This window comes from Mirounga leonina, unplaced genomic scaffold (genome assembly GCF_011800145.1).
Source record: "Mirounga leonina isolate KUSES-001 unplaced genomic scaffold, KU_Mleo_1.0 Mir_200, whole genome shotgun sequence".
Lineage (NCBI taxonomy): Eukaryota > Metazoa > Chordata > Mammalia > Carnivora > Phocidae > Mirounga > Mirounga leonina.
The window spans coordinates 23726904-23744411 of record NW_023270503.1 but is presented as its reverse complement, the minus strand read 5'-3'; the positions used below and the strand labels follow the sequence as shown (position 1 = coordinate 23744411).

Below are 17508 nucleotides of genomic sequence, written 5' to 3'. Positions count from 1 at the left end.
GTGTTTTTGGCGTCTGTTTTTTTCTTTCCTTAGACCTACTCTCACCATTTCTTCTTCCTGTGGGTCTGGACAACAGTGAAGGGGGAAAAAATAATTCCATAGAATGCTTGTTTCCATTTGACTCAAATTAAAAAAACAAAAACCAAAAAACCACCCAGTTATATGCTTTATTATAAAGCAATCTGGTTTCTGGGTCTGTAATAACCCTCCTGGGCAGTGTGGGCAGCATCGGAATGCATACAGAAATTCCTAGGGAGAACTCATTGTCTCTCTTCCCGTTTGCTCTCCTGAAATCTCTCCTGAGAACACAGCCAGATTCTGTTGTCAGTGCAGCTGTGACAAGGCCCCAGTTAAAGCTGTACAATGGTCTCAGGCGCCTTGCTGGATTCCAGCTTTGAGGCCCCAGACAAAGTGAAACCTGATAAAAGTTGTCCTTTTATGAAATACTGAATCACAAAACTGGGCCTGTGCTAGCCTGTAAAATAATTTCCAGGGAGGGGTGAGAGAGAGCTCAGCAAAGCCTCCCATCTTCCACAGATTGCTTTAGCATTTCTTTGTGGTAGTTCCCTATAGTTTAATCTACTGCAAATGAGATCTTAAAAATCAAGGGCTCCCATATACTCAACACGGATGCTCAGAAATCCCACCGGATACCAACCTTGAAACCATATTACCCAGGACTAATATTTTTGTGGTCTTGGCTGAAAACCTCGAGTGCTCTGATGGGCCTTTCCCTCATGGGAAGGACGGTGCCAGCCACGTAGCAAATGCTAATTATCCCATGATCAATGTGATGTAGTGCATTTAATTTGATGACCCATACATTATTTTGATTAGGAAAAAAACATTTTTGTATTGACTTGGTATGTGTTACAAGCACTTTTCTCTCCACTAGGAAGACTACTGAAATTATATTCTGGAAGGGAGATCTCACTTACGTGGCCTTCCAATAGAGACCATGAGGCTTGTGTAGGCCCCAGCCCAAAGAGGAAGCCGTAGCAGAGTCATCAATGCTAAGTATTCTCTGCAAAGCACATTTACCTGTTACAATGAAACAAATGTGAGAAGCCCAAATCATTTGACTTTTGATGGGTATGCAGTGTTAGCACAATCCAATGTTACCATTGGCCATCCCTCCACCCAGCACCTGTCTTTGCAGTAAAAACGGGCCTGAGCAGAAGGTGCACTCCACATTCCATCTGCTCAGGATTTTCAATTTCACCTGCTTCATACATATAGCTGAAAATGTCCAACTGGACTGTCTCAGGTTTGGTTGGTGGAGGTGGGGGACTAGCCATCCCTCAATTTTTCAAGGAGGTAACCCTTCCTATTTAAACACCACCAAGTTACTAACGGCCAGCATTACTGAGTGCTCACTGTAGGCCAGGGTTCCATTCTAAGTGTTTTACACACTCCGGTTCTAGGCTTCTCACAGCATCCCTCTACGACAGGTACTCTTGTTACCCCCATTGTACAGGTGGGAAAATCACACACACAGAGGGCAAATCACTTGCTCAAGGTCTCACAGCTAGCAGGTGGCTGAGCAGGTCCATTCTGACTCAGAGCCAGCACTTTTACCTGTGATACCTTGCTGTCTCTTGCATGCGGCTGCTCCATAGATCTTGTGAGATGGCAGCAGAGGGTAGGCAGCTGCCCTCACATTCCCTTCCAATTCCTCCAGGGCTGGTACTGTGGCACATGTATAGTGGACAGAAAATTCCAGAAGCAACAAGCTGAGTGGCGTGGGTGGGAAGCTGGGGGATGGAGACTCGGGGCTGAAATATTCTTATCATCATTAAATGCCAATATAGCCCACCTCCAATGCTGTCTCTAAAAACTGGGATGGATAGATGGTTCTTTTCGGGAAAGTAACTGTTAGTTAGCTGCGGTTTCCCTAACATGAAGAAAGACACCCTGGATCTCCTGCAGTGTGGCCTTGCTCACTTTCGGGGGATAGTTGTGAGCATAGGCGAAGCGGTTTTCCTCGGGAAAGCAGGCCAGTGTCCATGCCCCCAGAGTCTATCTAACATCTCAACTGGTGCGAAGTTCGGAGGCATGCCCTCGGACCCTCGGCAGTGCCGGGATGGCCAAGGGTAAGAGTTGAGGAGGCAGGGGAAGGATGGTCGTTAAGAAGCCAGTCATATATTCATTGATCCATCATCTGGGGTAAGGTGATGGTCTCAAAATCATCTTATTTCCCGATGCTCCTTCTCTTTCCTGCCCTTTGCTCTGCGCCTCTGAGCATCAGCCCCCTCCTCTCTGGTTCCTCTGAGAACTAAACCTGGGCATGAAAAGGCCCTTCTTTGCTCCCCAGAAGGCTGAGTGGTTCAGTGAGGTTTTCCCAGAGCACTCTTCCACAGCTGTAACCCAAAGTGGAGTGTCACCTGGATATTTCCCCCAGCCTAGATGGGAGTGTGTGGAATGTGAGCTCCCTAAGAAGATTCTGGCCAAGTTGGGGAGTACATCTCGTTTAAGGGAGTGTTGTGAATTAGACCCATTTCTGCACCCTGCTGTTGCAGTGGAGCAGACTGTGAAAGGGAAGATTCTCAGAGGAGCTGTGTTTTAATGTAGCAATTTGATTCAATTTTCCACTCTATAAAATTACCCATCACTGCTCGTTGCTTTCTAACAGACACCTTCACTCTTAATTTAACAATCCTATCGAATTCTGCCAGGGAAATTGGAAAAATTTATCACCTGTGAAATTTTATTTTCCTTTGGTTGTATCTGTTTTTGTAAAACTTCATTAACGACGATGACTTGCTGAGGAAATTATCATTTTTTTTTAACTTCAGACACAAGAAATGGCTCGACCTCAACCAAGATATCATTTGCATAATAAAACACAACAAAAAGGCTGGGGAAGTCGGGACTGGCAGAGGCTGGAAGTGCTAGGAGAAGAAGCAGGCTCTCCCTGGTGGATGGGGAGGTAGGTGAAGTCCTCAGCAAGGAGACATGGGGCCACAGCCCGGCTCCTTGACTCAGGAAGCAATGACGTGGCTCACCCCCACACCCCCAAGGGAAGAGACAAATGCAGCATTGGGACAGGGTTGGACCTTCTTCTTAGGAAGCCTTGAAATGCAAGTTGCTTACTGACCCTGCTTTTTAGCAACCAGTCCTATCTTCAGGGGCCCGAGTGTTAGATTCACCTTAGTTCCTAAGTTCGTCTGGGATCGAGGTTTAAATTGCTATAAATTTTGGCTTAACTCGAATTTCTCAGCAGAGCACTGAACTCCTGGCAAATTTCCACAGGAGCAATCTTTCTGAATGGACTTGAAGATTCAGCGTTCCTGTGGTCTAACTACCTCACAATTAAGAGGCTCAGGCTTTGGTTTTCCACAGTCTGACCCCCACTGTGCTCCGCGCCGTTCAACAGCTGCTGTTGTTCCCACAAGAAGGGGCTATGTGGAAGCAGTGATGACTATACATTTTTTGAGATGCCAGTTATCATGCCTTTGGAAGAAAAGAAATATGTACATGGGCCTGCTGTAATGGTGGGCAGAGGAAACAGGTTTATGTGTGAGAGAGACGATTAGATTTGTGGTATATCTGAACCAGGTACTGATGGGTTATACTCCATTGGGGTCTTCTTCGGTTACTGACAAGGTTTGTCAGCACTTACTTGTACTCCTTTAGGCTTTTGATAACCTTCATCATTTTGAGGTGACTTTATTCACTCTCACATTTACCCAGAAAAGAAGTTGAAACTAGAGAGTTTTGATGACCCACCTCAAGATCCAGAGTAAACCAATGGAGGCCAACATGAGTAGACTTGACTCTTTAACCTTGTTGACATATGTAATAATTAAGTTATTGTTGACATATGTAATAAGTTACTTCGCATGGCAAAGGTGAAAGACATGCCCTGATCAATTCATCTTGCTCCCAGAGCACGGGAGAGCTTTTGTACTGGGAATCATAGAAGCTCCACTGAAGCTTCCCTATGTTATTTTCTTCAGAGATTGGGCTTCCTCTGGAGGTTTCAAACTTACATTCTTCCACCAGGTCAAGAATTTCTGAAACTAATAGAAGATAATCAGAAGACAAAATTTCTCACCTGGTAAGACTTCATAAATATCTTCTTCTGTCTCCTTTGTGGGCTCTTTTAGCCCCAGACTCCCAGGCAAGATGACAGGTCTGCACTGGGAACCGGAATTTGGGGCATCAAAACCATCGATATCATCATACGTCTCTTCCTCTTCCTCCTCTTCCTCCTCCTCTTCACATGGAATGGTTAAGGAGCTCAGATCTGCCAGGGCAGAGATGAGAATGAATCCAGATGGGGAGAAAAAAGGAAAGAATAAGGCAGGGAAGGGAAGAGGGAGAAGGAGGCGGAGGGATGAGAATAAGATATGTCAAAAGAAAATGAAACGCTGGGTTAAGTGCTGTTATTTCTAATGTGGGCCTTGGTGCCAGGAAATCTACAGGAAAGGCCAGACTAGCACTGTGTCAGGTTTAAACCATCAACATAAATCCTTCCTTGCAATAAAACTTGATCAGGATGAAGCAGCTCTGAAAAGCAGGAGTGTGCGAATGAGCACAAGAGGCGAAGGGTTGAGAAGAAGGTGGAAGAGGAAATGCCAGCACCCCGTGCACTGTTCCCTGAGTAGAGAAAGGGCAGGGGGATGGCCTGTGGCTCCCCAGGGTGCGCAGAGCCCTGGGAGCGATGGTGGCTCCTGGAGGGTAGCCGAGCTGTCAGAAGCTCGTCACCCCCATGATCTCACTGCAGAATGTCAGACAAGTTTGTTCGTAAAGAGAAAAACGGGCAAGAGTGGAAGAAGGGAAAGTGAGATACAGAAAAATATAACAGTTGTGCGAGACCAAATGGAATGGCTGAGCCACGGGGTTACCATGTCATTTTGTAACTGTGCAGTCTGGCTGACCTCAAAGTGGGTCACTGCAGAGAGGATGTTGAGCCGTAACAGCACTGGGCAGCACAGGGCAGGAGAGGGAGATTGCTTTTTTATTTTAATGGGGAACTGGGAAGGTTCGCTCTCGGATGTCTAGTACAGAAGGCTCTCTGAAACCCTGCTGAGGGGTCTCTGCAGGATGGGGGAGTGCAGTCAGCGTACTCTGGGGAAGGAATGGATGGAGAGACATCCGATGTTCATTTCAAAACACAATAAAACTGTTTGGCTTGATTAGGCATTTAATAAAGATTTTGCAACAATTTTCATCGGAATTCTGGTGCCACCTCATATGAGGAAGGGATCAAAGACACATCTGTGACTTAAACCATATGTTATTATTTTGCTTGTTTTAAAATAAAATGGAATGAATAATTTCTTCAATGTGGGATTCTGAACGTACCACAGGGTACAGCTCAATAAAGCTGCTTTGAGTTTTATTGAGGTTTACACACTTAGGGGTATATTACACGCATAAATCCAAGGCACCTAGATGAGAGTGTACCCTGTAGTCTTGCCATCAATGTTCATGTTTGCCTAGCTCCAGTCTATTATACGTGATGCTCTTGGTAGATGCAATAGTTTGTTTTTGTGATAGCAAAGGCATAAACTGAGTAAAATAGGCAATTCTTGTAATTAAAGCTCTGGTGCTTCCTTCTTTTTATCCACAATAAAATCTTACAGCAGAATAAAAAAAAAAAAAAAAAACGGAGACGAAAAGGCTTGGTGTTTTTAGGCTGGTGTGCTTCTCCCTAGGTCTTGGGCCATGTACAACATTGGCATTTCTGCCTTTCTGCAGCGGCAGGGTCCTGCCACGAGGGTCTATCTTGGGTTATCTGATGCCAAGTGACGGACTCAGTTGGCTGTTTTTACCTGTCAGGCCACTCCCAGATAAGCCTTCCTGGGCCACTCTCACTGCTGTGCCTGCAGGCTGGCCAGCAGAGGGTACTCTAAGAGCGGTCATTTAACATCTTCAGGCAGGACTCTTCCCATCCCAAAGCAAGGGACATTTTATTGTGGTTTGGGTAAGAACAGTTTGCTTTTAATGTCCATGTTGATGAAGGCCACCTTGACAAGTATAGATTTCTACTTCTTGCTAAGTTTCAAACAAGAAGATTTGGGGCCTAAATTGTATCTAGGTGACTTTACATTTGATATCATGAATTTGTTTTCCAGAACATAAGGGGTTGTGAGGCACCGAATGGAGCTGAGCTGGTTTTCAGAAGTTCCTTTTCTAGTGATTACGAATACTACAGAGGTCATCTCCAGGTTGATGGTTTCTTTATCTTATGATTCATACATGGTACTATTTGTTGTTATAATATAAGGGATGGTAGAAGGGAGAACGAACAGAAAAGAAAATACAGATTGAAGACTGTGGATTATATTTATGCAATATAACTTCAACTGCAAATCCACTTAAGTGTTGTTTCTGTAATAAGGATACTTACCCTTTAACAAGAAACTGATTTGATCCACCCAGTCTCTGGCTTCAGCTGGATTAGCAGCTGTAAACTAGAGAAAAATTAGTGAATTAATTTATTACCTTCATGAATTCATAAAATTTCCATGAATCCTAGAGGGAGGTTCAAAGAGAAGAGCCTGTGAGTCAAGTTGCAGAGTCAGGTTGAAAGCAAGGATTCTCTGTCTGCTTAATATTTAGAAAAAAGATCGAAATCTTACTCAAAGTGATATTTCCCTTCATCTGTATACCCAATGTTGACTACTATTTGAGTCCAGACCTTCACATTCACATGCATTCATTCGATTATCCATGCATTCATCAGGCATTTTTTTGAGAAAAGGTTACCAAAAAAAAAAAAAAAAAAAAAGGCAAACCCAAACTCCTGACTTTAAAGAACAGTGTATCAGTTATGGAGACAAGATACACACTTGAGATGGGAACCCACGAAGTAGGTGCATCTGAGAACAGTCGGATGCTGAGAGAGCACAGGAGCACTTGCCTGGAGTAAAGCCAGGGAAGCTGGTGCAAATAATACTGTTTTGGTCGGGTTTTAAAAGAGTTGGTGGAAACTGCCTGGTGGAGGGAACCATGTTCAGGAGATTAGGAATGAGACCACTGTGTATGGGGGAAGGTAGGCAGATCAACTTGACCGGAGAACAGTAACAGGTGATGTGGGAATGTTGCCAGTCCGGGAGGAGTTGGTGAAGGGGCTCTGAGTACTAGGTGTTCAGACTTAAAATGTAGGCAAGAGCAAACCACTGTAAATTCTAGCAAAAGGTGTGGGAGATTCTTTCAAGAGTTGTGGGGAGTAGGGATTAGAAAAGGGAGATACTGGAGACAGGAGACCAGCTAGAAGGCTGTTTCATTGGTTCTCTGGGGGAAGTGGTTGGGACAACTATTGTGATGGCAGTGAGAATAAGTAAGAAGGGGACGATCCAAAGGATATTATAGGTGAAGAATCCACGGACCATGATAATGATTTGGATTCAATGGGCCAAAGAAAAGAAGAAGTAAACAAACTCTACATTCTGATTCACAAAACAAGCCAGTCAAGCACCAAGCCTTAGCATTTTTTTATTTTAAATGAATCAACTTGAAATGACTGTTCCTGAAAAACATTTTTATTATCTGGCCATTAGGGTAAGATAAAGATATGTGCCATATAATTAACCTAGTTCCTGCTTAATACTTATTAATAGACATTGTCATTCTTGATTTCTTAAAAACCCACTTCCATAAGAAATGTCTAAGGAAATTGATTTAGACTTGTCATATAAATTTTTATCTGGAGGAGACACCATCAATACTGAATAATAAAAATAACTTAGATACATGCCCAGTGCATACATCTGTTATGTATATATCTATGAAGGACTCTCTAGAAAAGTTTAGTTTAAATAAAAAAAACCTTTTTTTGAAATTCCATATTGAAGACCTGCTTGTTTTATCAAAACGAGGTTTAAGATACTGTAGAAACATAAAAGGATGAGTACTGAGAAGCATTTGAAGAGTCAAAGGTTACTCAAGTGGTTAATATTAACCTTGGCATGTCTTTTCTCTTTTTCATAAGTTAGCTAAAAATTTTCCAAATTGCTTTAGTAAAACTGTGACAAGATAAAAATGACCAACAAGCAGGAAATAATATTTGTTTGTACATATATATTTATACACACACACATGTAAAAATATATTTTCGGAGAAAATCATGACATTCCCATAGTCAGAATTTTAAAAATTGCTTTAGTTAATAAATGCCTTACTTATTATATTACCTACTATATTGTGTCAAAATGTATAAAAATGAACACAGTGAAGAATAAGCCTTTCCCACCCCAACCCAGGTACTCTAGTCCCTCCAGTTATCACTGTTACTACTCACTAATCATTGTCACCAATGTCTTGGGAGTCCTTCCAGAGATATACAATGCTTCTACACACAGGAAAATTATTTTGGATAGCAAGATGAATATGGGAAAGTAACTTATTTTTCATTCTACAGTCAGATTTTTCTTTTTCTGGGTTTCATGGAAGGAAGTAAAGAAAGTTAAAAAAAATAAAGAGAATGGGAATTGAAGGTGTGAAATCAGACATGTTGAATAAGGAATTGGATTGTGTGGTCCAATAGACAAGACTCTCACCTATGGAGTGAGACTGGGACGGCGGGGGGTGAGGGGTGGAACCCAACGGCAGTATCTGGGATGAGAGTGACAAGAGAGAGGAGGAAGGAGGGCATCATATTGCAAAGGTGAAGACATGTCAAGAAAGAAGGTCCTGGTAAGAAGTGAGCAGGTAACAGAGAAAGGATGGAACCCAGCATAGCACCCCCAGCTCACATGCTGCGTGGAACAGAACTTCAACACAAATGAGGATCATCATCTCCTCGGCTCATCCTACCTCATAGCTGCGCCTATCCTGGGAGGTCAGTTCAAAGCAGGACTCTTTCTTGGAATCTTTTCGCAGGTAGGGGGCCATCCGTACACCGTAGCCCTTAATGAGAAAGGTCCCTTTGGGCTGCTTGCCTGCAAGACAGGAAAGCTCCCTGTATCCCCAGAGAGATGCAACCACCGAGGGAAGGCATCTTCTCTGGAATGTAAAATAAAAGCATGGAAACAGCTGTTACATCCCTGAGGAAACACAACAGTCAAGGAAAGGTTATTAAGGAAGCTTAAGAAGAGGCTACTGTGACAGCGAGGCAGAGATCACTGCCAAGCTAGGGAAATGCAACATGAGAGGTTATTTTGCCAGAAGAGTACAACAGAGACAGAGAATTTATTAGAATGTTAAGAGATCTATAATAACAGAAGGAAGGAATTATTACAGCAGGGAGAGTGTGGCTGTAAATGTGAGGCTCTTGAAGGCTGTTAGAGAACTGTAGCATATTATCATCAGGGCCGGCAGAGCTCACATTTGAGGGGAAGGACAGCAGTGTGGGGGGTGTGATGAGTTCCCGGGATCTCTTCCTCTGCCCTATGTAGCATTTGGGCTAGACTGCTCTCCCCCTCCTGCTGGCCAGGTCGGAATTGGTGCTAGAGGGAGAATAATTAAATCTCAGTATTTTATCCCCCTTCCCAGAGGTCAAATTGGGAAGTAGTACTGTTAATTATCATTGGGTGATGAAGAAGGAAGAACAGGATTAAGGGAAGGCAAGGAGAGAGCACTCTGTCTGTTGCTCTTTTTTTTTTTTTTTTTTTTTTAATAAACTATTAGGAATGGGAAAAGAGGATCTTGTTTCCAATGATTTTGTGTCCTCCTGGTGTGGTTCAGGCAGAACATACAGAGGAGTGGAAGCACAGTGTCTGGGTGATGATTTGTGTCCTGTAACATGTGCAATGGATTGTTTAATACATGCTTTTTGAGGATGATGATGATAAGGTGGCAGTGGGATGACAGTATTAGGAAAAGAAAAGAGAAAGACTCTATCCTTACCTGGTTGAGCTAAAAGAAATACACAAACACTCTATACTTGCTAAGAAAAATGTCTTGGGCACAATAAGAAGTAACTGGCAAGAAGGGAGCCATGCAACAGTGCTTTTTGACACCAGAATCTTTTTTGTTAAAGTATCTCTCCTTGTTCTAACTGGCCACTAAAATGTTTTGTTGTTTCTTTGGTCACCAGGTTTTATTTCACCCTGACGGCAAAATGATCCATAAAAGTCTCCACGTCTCTCCCTCTCCCACTCTCTCACCTTGAGTATAGAGGATTCTGAATGATTGAACATGATACCTGGCTTTATGTTCAGATATGCCAAATACTTATTTAATGCAAGGGAAATGAAGAACATTTTTACAATGATGTAAATGTTATATGAGTTTGAAGGTTTAAAATAAGAAAATAGTACCTGGCTGGCTTGTACACCTAGAATTCAGGGAAGAAATTGTGGTTGCTGGGCTGGAGAGTGGTCTGGGGGTTGGACGGAAGCTGGGGATGGTTTTGAGCTATGCGGCTATGATTGCCAAGTAGTGCTTCACACTTCACCCCTACATGGGAAAGTCTCCGAGGAATATAAGAGGGTGAACCCAAGATGAAGTCAGTGATACCTGTGGTAGGCAGAAAAGCAGGGTGAGCCAACTGCCTTAAAGCCCAAGGGCAAATCTTAAGGATCCCAAGTCATTTAGCAAAGTTGCAGTTCTTTCTGCTATCTTAATACCAAAGGTATGGGAAGTCCAAAGGCAATTGGGTAGATATCTGATTATTCCCTGGGACTGGATATCTAGGCATTGGGAGATGCATAATCCTGGGAAGGAAGGAAGAGGGGAGAAACAGGGAATGACTGGAAGGAAAATGAAGGGTTTACTCGGAATAACTGGCCTCTGTGCCAGTTGGGAAAGCCCCCACAAGAATTGATGTGTGGCTTTTTTAATTTCTCTCTTGCTTCATAGAATTATTCCTGGGGCTAGTTAGAGTCTGCAGGAGGGTGTCCCCTCTTTGAAAGTTGTGTTCACTTACAATGATAATTTTTAACTTGTATTTAGTTGTAGCTGCCTCCAACTTGTGCTTATATCCTGTTCCTTCTCATGAACTTAGCGACACGGTTAAGCATGGATGGGAGGTCTTTTAGGGATCGCATATGAGTGTTGTGCTTGATTGACTCAGTGGTGGCTCATTAAGAAGCTGCCTCTGGCCTGAGTCAACACTTCACTGCTGCTGCCATCTGGCTGGAGGGTGTCTCTTGGGCACAGCAACCATTTGGGTCTCAACACTCCATGACTCTAGGGATGTCCACTGGACTACTTCCCAGTATGCAGTGAGATAAAGTTGAGAGCATATTCTTAGAGAGTTTGGACCCAAGGGTTCTATTTCTGGGCTGTTGGTAAGCTGTTCAAATCCTTCTCAGATTTTTTCTCAATATTTTAACTATATTATTAACATCTATAAAGAGTTTGAGGTTCTTGGGGCGCCTGGGTGGCTCAGTTGGTTAAGCATCTGCCTTCGGTTCAGGTCATGGTCCCAGGGTCCTGGGATCGAGCCCCGCATCGGGCTCCCTGCTTGGCGGGAAGCCTGCTTCTCCCTCTCCCACTCCCCCTGCTTGTGTTCCTTCTCTCGCTGTGTCTCTCTCTCTGTCAATTAAATAAATAAATAAAATCTTAAAAAAAAAAAAGAGTTTGAGGTTCTTAAAAAAAAAATGCCAGTGTTCAACCTTGATAATATTATGTTATTAGTCATAATAAAAGATAACTTTTTTTTTTAAAGATTTTATTTATTTATTTGACAGAGAAAGACACAGCGAGAGAGGGAACACAAACGGGGAGTGGGAGAGGGAGAAGCAGACTCCCTGCCGAGCAGGGAGCCCGATGCGGGACTCGATCTCGGGACTCCAGGATCATGACCTGAGCCGAAGGCAGTCGCTCAACCAACTGAGCCACCCAGGCGCCCTAAAAGATAACTTTTTAACATTTTATTTTTTTAAAGATTTATTTATTTGAGAGATTTATAAGATCTAAAGAGTTTATTTGAGAGAGAGTGAGCACGTGTGTCCACGTGAATAGGGGGAGGGGCAGAGGGAGAGAACCTTCAGGCAGACTCCCTGCTGAGTGCAGAACCCCACCTGGGGTTTTGATCCCATGACCCATGAGACCATGACCCCTGAGATCATGACCTGAGCTGAAGCCAAGAGTTGGACACTTAACCGACTGAGCCACCTAGGCACCCCAAAGATAACCTTTGATATGCTGACCACACGATCCTAGTGTTTAAAGGGGAAATAATTTCTAAATTGGCATCTGAGTTTTTGGGGATGGGCGAGGTATTACTTACCCAAGTCTCTTTCTTTCCCAAGCATGTCCCTTTATGGGTGTTAGTTAAAGACTGCTATCTTGAGATCTAAGTGCTTGAGAATTTACGAAGTGCTTGCATCCAGGAGGGAGATGCTGCTGTGCAAATGAAGAACACTTACTTTTCTCATTAGCATAGTAGTAGAAGAGGCCTCTGCTGACCACACACCATCGCTTCTGCCACTCTGATCCAAAGAAACTATGATCTAAACGGAACAGCGGTAAGGGACATAAATTCAGGGAGCTACAACCACGGACGAGTCTGTAAAGTCCAACACACAGTCCAGTGTGTTATTGTTTTATTTCCTAGGTTAATGGACTGTAAACTCCTCCCTTTCACTCCCACAGGCTATCCCATATTGACTCAGAGTCCAGAGGGCTCGCTCAGTTAAAGGTCCAAATTCTAAACAGGGTTTGCCTGTTCTGGCCCTCACGGCAGTCCCACTATCTATCTTCCTTTATGGCTCTCGGGTTCTAATTTCATCCAGTACTTTTCAAATTCTCTGTGATACTTTCATGTGGTGCCTTTTAGCAAACCTAGCTGATGCTCCAGGCCACGGGCATGAGAAAGGCTTTCATTGTACTAAGGCAATTTGCCTTTTGAGGGTTAAACCTGGGACCCCGGGCTTAGTTAGGGTAGCAGTATCTATTTTAATCCAGTGAGTGACAGGTCGAGAGTCAGGCTCCTCTGAATTGTGAAACTGGGTTGCTTCACACAGGATGTAAAATTACACTTTGGCAACATAGTTTTACTCTACAGGAGCATACTGAGAGATGAGAACAAGAATATCATCACTCATTCATTCAACAAGTATTTTTATTAAGCACCTGTTGTGTACCAGGTGAACAAAGCAGAACGGGTTCCTATGCTGATGAAGCTCACAATTGGCTGAAGATTTTGGGGCATCTCTCTTCAGCCTATGCACAAACACCAGATTTCTTTTCCTCTCCCACCTTCCTTTTGGCCTTCCCCCTCCTGAGCACAGAACTGGGCATAGAAAAAGCACCTGCTATGTTAGCCCTCTTTTTCCTCATTTCCCTTCCCTTCCTGGAATGTTCTGAGACTTTTAGGTCTGGTCAGTACCTTTGCTTTTCTTCTCCAAGTATCCTTGCTTGATGATGTTATCAAGTTCTTGAGCTCCTCTTATGATGTCTTCCACTCCTAAAAGGAAAACAGCAGAATGCGCTGTTGAAACCTGACAGAATTTTCATTTATTTAGGTTCCTTTAGATGTTCCACATTAATGAAGGGGGTGCAGAAGGGCAGCTGCTTAAACACAGCACAAAATAAAACAATTTTTATATGATTGGGGGGAAAAGGTAAATTTTCTCTTCCTAATTATATCTAATGCTAAAATCACTTATAATGATTGAAACCTACATTAGTTTGTGCAAGAGGAAGTAACCTAAAATATGTATGGATTGGCAAGAAAAGGACTCTAGAGAATTAAGAATTTGCTGTGGATTATAAGCTCCAAATTGGATAATCCACATCGAGATAATCAAAAGTCAAATGAATAGCTACCAGCAGAAAGAAGCTTAATGAGTGATAGAGTTCACCATGAATGCAGCCACCTCCGTGAGAGCAATAAACACACACTCACTCTTAAAACAACAACAACAACAACAAAACAGAAAGCCACCTCGTGAACATAAATTTTATTAAGTTTGCACAAAGAAGGGCTATGCAGGCTGAACTGGCAGTAAGTGCCACATCCTGGTTTTGTCCAAGTATGGAAAAGAGTCTAAGAAGGGTTGAAGCCTTTACCAAGAGAAGACTCTGGAACTGACATCGGCCTTTAAACATATGCTGCTGGGGCACCTGGGTGGCTCAGTCGGTTAAGCGTCTGCCTTCGGCTCAGGTCGTGATCTCAGGGTCCTGGGATGGAGCCCCGTGTCGGGCTCCCTGCTCAGCAGGGGAGTCTGCTTCTCCCTCTCCCTCTGCCCCTGCTCCTATACTCTCTCTCTCTCATTCTGTCTCTCAAACAAATAAATAAAATCTTAAAAAAATAAACGTATGCTGCTCATATCCTTGAGTTTCAATTAGCCTCATTAGGTACAAATTTATTGAGAAGTCAAGATCCTGATCCATCTTTCACTACTGGGGTTTACACTTATTTCACAGAAGTGAGGGGAAAAGGACAAAAGAGAAGGAATTGACTCCTCAAAAAATAAAATGAAAGAAGAACAGCAACAATAAAAAACTCTTTAAAAAATACAAGTCCATATTTCTTTTTTTAAAGTTTATTTTTTTTTAGTAATCTCTATACCCAACATGGGGCTCGAACTCATGACCCCCAGATCAAGAGTTGCGTGCTCTTCCGACAGAGCCAGCCAGGTGCCCCCAAGTCCATATTTCTTTCTTTCTTTCTTTTTTTTTTTTTAAGATTTTATTTATTTATTTGACAGAGAGAGATAGAGAGAGAGGGAACACAAGCAGGGGGAGTGGGAGAGGGAGAAGCAGGCTTCCAGCTGAGCAGGGAGCCCGATGCGGAGCTCGATCCCAGGACCCTGGGATCATGACCTGAGCCGAAGGCAGACACTTAACGATTGAGCCACCCAGGCACCCCCATATTTCTTTTTTTTTTTTTAAATTAAAAAAAATTTTTTTTTTAATTTTTTTTTTTTTTTTTTTAATTCATGAGAGACAGAGCAAGAGAGAAAGGCAGAGGGAGAAACAGGCTCCCAAGGAGCAGGGAGCCCGATGCGGGACTCGATCCCAGGACCCTGAGATCATGACCTGAGCCGAAGGCAGATGCTTAACCATCTGAGCCACCCAGGCGCCCCCCCCCCCATATTTCTTAATTAGGAGAAATAAAGGGAGTGGCCTGGCAGAATCCTACTGTTTGTTCTTTTTAGTCTCCAAAACCAAAGCTCTTTAGGTTTCCCTTAATAGATTTAGAAATCAAAACAAAATACAAACCAAATTAAGGCACAACCCCATATGAATCAACTGGGTCACCTATACGATATCTTGAGACTTTTGGGTGAAATAATTGTTTTTTCAATTGCACAATTTTTTTTTTTTTAAATCTACAACTAACACTCAGGAGGGCTACGAGCTGGCACTTACTTCTTGTTTAAAATATTTCTTGTTTAAAAATAACATTTTCAGACAATTTAAAATGCAACTAAGACTTTACCTTTTGCTTCTAAGCAGTTTCAAACTTAGTTTTAAACATAGAAATCCAAAGAGTTTTTCTTTTTTCGTGTGTCAAAGTGCCTGATTCTTTCTATTTGTCCTTATTGCCAACTTCCTTGTTCATGGACTATTTTCATTTGTGTGCTCTACAGTTAGCAAACTCTGTGGCTGCTATAAATCCTCCCAGATGGGTCTCAGGGTGCACACATGAGATGAACAGCAGCAAAGGGAAGTTCATTTGTCTAGGATCCTTTCATTTCTCCCACCCCTCTGAAAATTCTAATACCTCTCTGAAAATGCTCTCCAAGAAAACAGAAACTGAGCCACTGAGGGTGGAGTGGCTGGGTCGAGGACCCGGCATGGCTCAGAAGGAAGACCATTTGCAGGAGACCCCATCCTCTCTGCAGCACTGTCAAAAATTGCTCCTAGAGGCCTAAAAATTAAATGAAAGACAGAGGGGATGAGAAAAACAGGATCTCCTAAGCTTGGAGGACCCATCCCTTCTTCCAGTTTTTTTCTTTTCTTTTTCCTTTTTTAAGGTCTTGTTAAACTTAGAGACACAGCTTCTTGTTAAAGATGCCGAGAGTCTGAATCATAAAAGACATGTTAAACGTTCTATTAGAATTTAAACCTCCTTTTTTAATGCAAATCTAAATGCCATTTTATGGAACATCTATAATTATGAAAATGGGAAGACATTGCCTCGTGTGCAGGGAGAGTCTGTGAGTATGAATATTACATTAATGTGCCCACACCAGCTCACTGATCCTGCTGGCAGGAGCATAAAAAATGCTTGAGTGAAACTTTTATTTAGATGTTAAGACTCCAGGCCCCAGCGGGGTGACAGAGACAGTCCCTGCGAGTTGCCATCAGAGAGAGAGCTTGAATTGAATTACCCAGGGGGGAAGGAAGTAGTGATGAGCACTGCTTCGCTTATTTAATTTCATTTACTTTCAGTACATTATCAGCATGAGGCTTTTCTCTCCCCACCAACCGAAACCCAAGAATGCCACCACCAAGAAAACAAAGACACAATGCTGCAGAGATGTTTGAACTCTAAGTCATGAATTCTAGGAATCTAGGGTTAGTCCCGTCACCACCTTCTCTCCCGAAGAGTCACACTTAGTTTGCAAAAATTGGGCAGGGAATGAGTTGCTGAATTTTCTCTCTTGGTCATTCACCAACAGATTCTGAAGAGTACCAGAGCTAGAAATGCGGTATTTTAATGTGCTGCGTTTTTAGCAAGATGTGTTATGTTGCTTTCTTATTAGAAGGAATTGGTACTGATGAACTCTCTTGCCTGGTTTCCCTTAAGGGCAGTGGACAAAATGGGATGATAGGCGAAGTTTGAAATGGCTATGGAAAAAAATTAGGAAATCAAATCAAATCAATCTTGATTTCTAGTGATTGTCTCCTGTGTACAAGGCACTGTGTGGTGAGTATAACAACAGAGTTGTTCTCAATGTATGTTGACGCCGAGCTCAATTTCATTAACACCATGATCTATCAAAAAAATCCAGACAACCAAGATGGGAAGCCATTGTGGCAACCAAGCTGTCTCTTCTTTCAGTGTCAGCTCAGTGTCCTACTGATCAAGAACCAGTGATCTTGAGGATGCACAACGTTAGTCATGGTCCTGGGGTGATGAGGCAGGAGGAGTCTTGTATGCCTGAATCCGCACCTCCCGGCAAGTGAACAGATCTGCAGAGCTACTTCATGCCTAATAGAAAGTATGCAAATGCTTTGCAGGATGATAATAAAAATAGGAAGAAGCCACAAAGAATTGCATGAGTTGCTATTTTAAGTCAAAAACATTTATATTTAAGGATACAATTTTTTTAAAAAAATCGAGGCTTTTTGTCCATTACCTGAAAAAAAAGATATCACCATCTTAATGAAAAAATAGAAATGATTTAGATTTATTGGGAATAAATGGCCTTCTTGGATAAACCTAAGGATGTATCACATTGTATCAGCACAAAACAGAATTACATTCATGTCATAATCTTTCTCTACCACAGCACTTAACTAAATCTCCCAGAATAGCCCATATAAAGAAAAGATTCACTTAGCTGAAGGATGTGGGGCCATAAAGATAAGATCAGTAGAGAAGTGTTACCTAGAAGTGATGGCCACCCAACTTTCATGGCAGATGAAGATAAAAGAAATTCTCAGACATCCTTCTCTCCTCATCCAGATGCCTTTAAACCCTTGTATCCCACC

The 17508-nt window shown here is 42.7% G+C and overlaps 1 protein-coding gene across 1 annotated transcript in view; it reads right to left on the bottom strand.

The window, feature by feature from the left end:
* Positions 1-17508, bottom strand: part of SKAP1 (src kinase associated phosphoprotein 1) — a 278422-nt gene that overhangs the window by 36654 nt on the left and 224260 nt on the right. Inside the window, exons 5-9 of the mRNA XM_035026933.1 lie at positions 13229-13306; positions 12267-12350; positions 8767-8891; positions 6359-6422; positions 4058-4249 (exon numbers count right to left, since the gene is read on the bottom strand). Coding sequence (XP_034882824.1) covers positions 4058-4249; positions 6359-6422; positions 8767-8891; positions 12267-12350; positions 13229-13306 — 543 coding nt within the window. The remainder of the gene's footprint in view (positions 1-4057; positions 4250-6358; positions 6423-8766; positions 8892-12266; positions 12351-13228; positions 13307-17508) is intronic.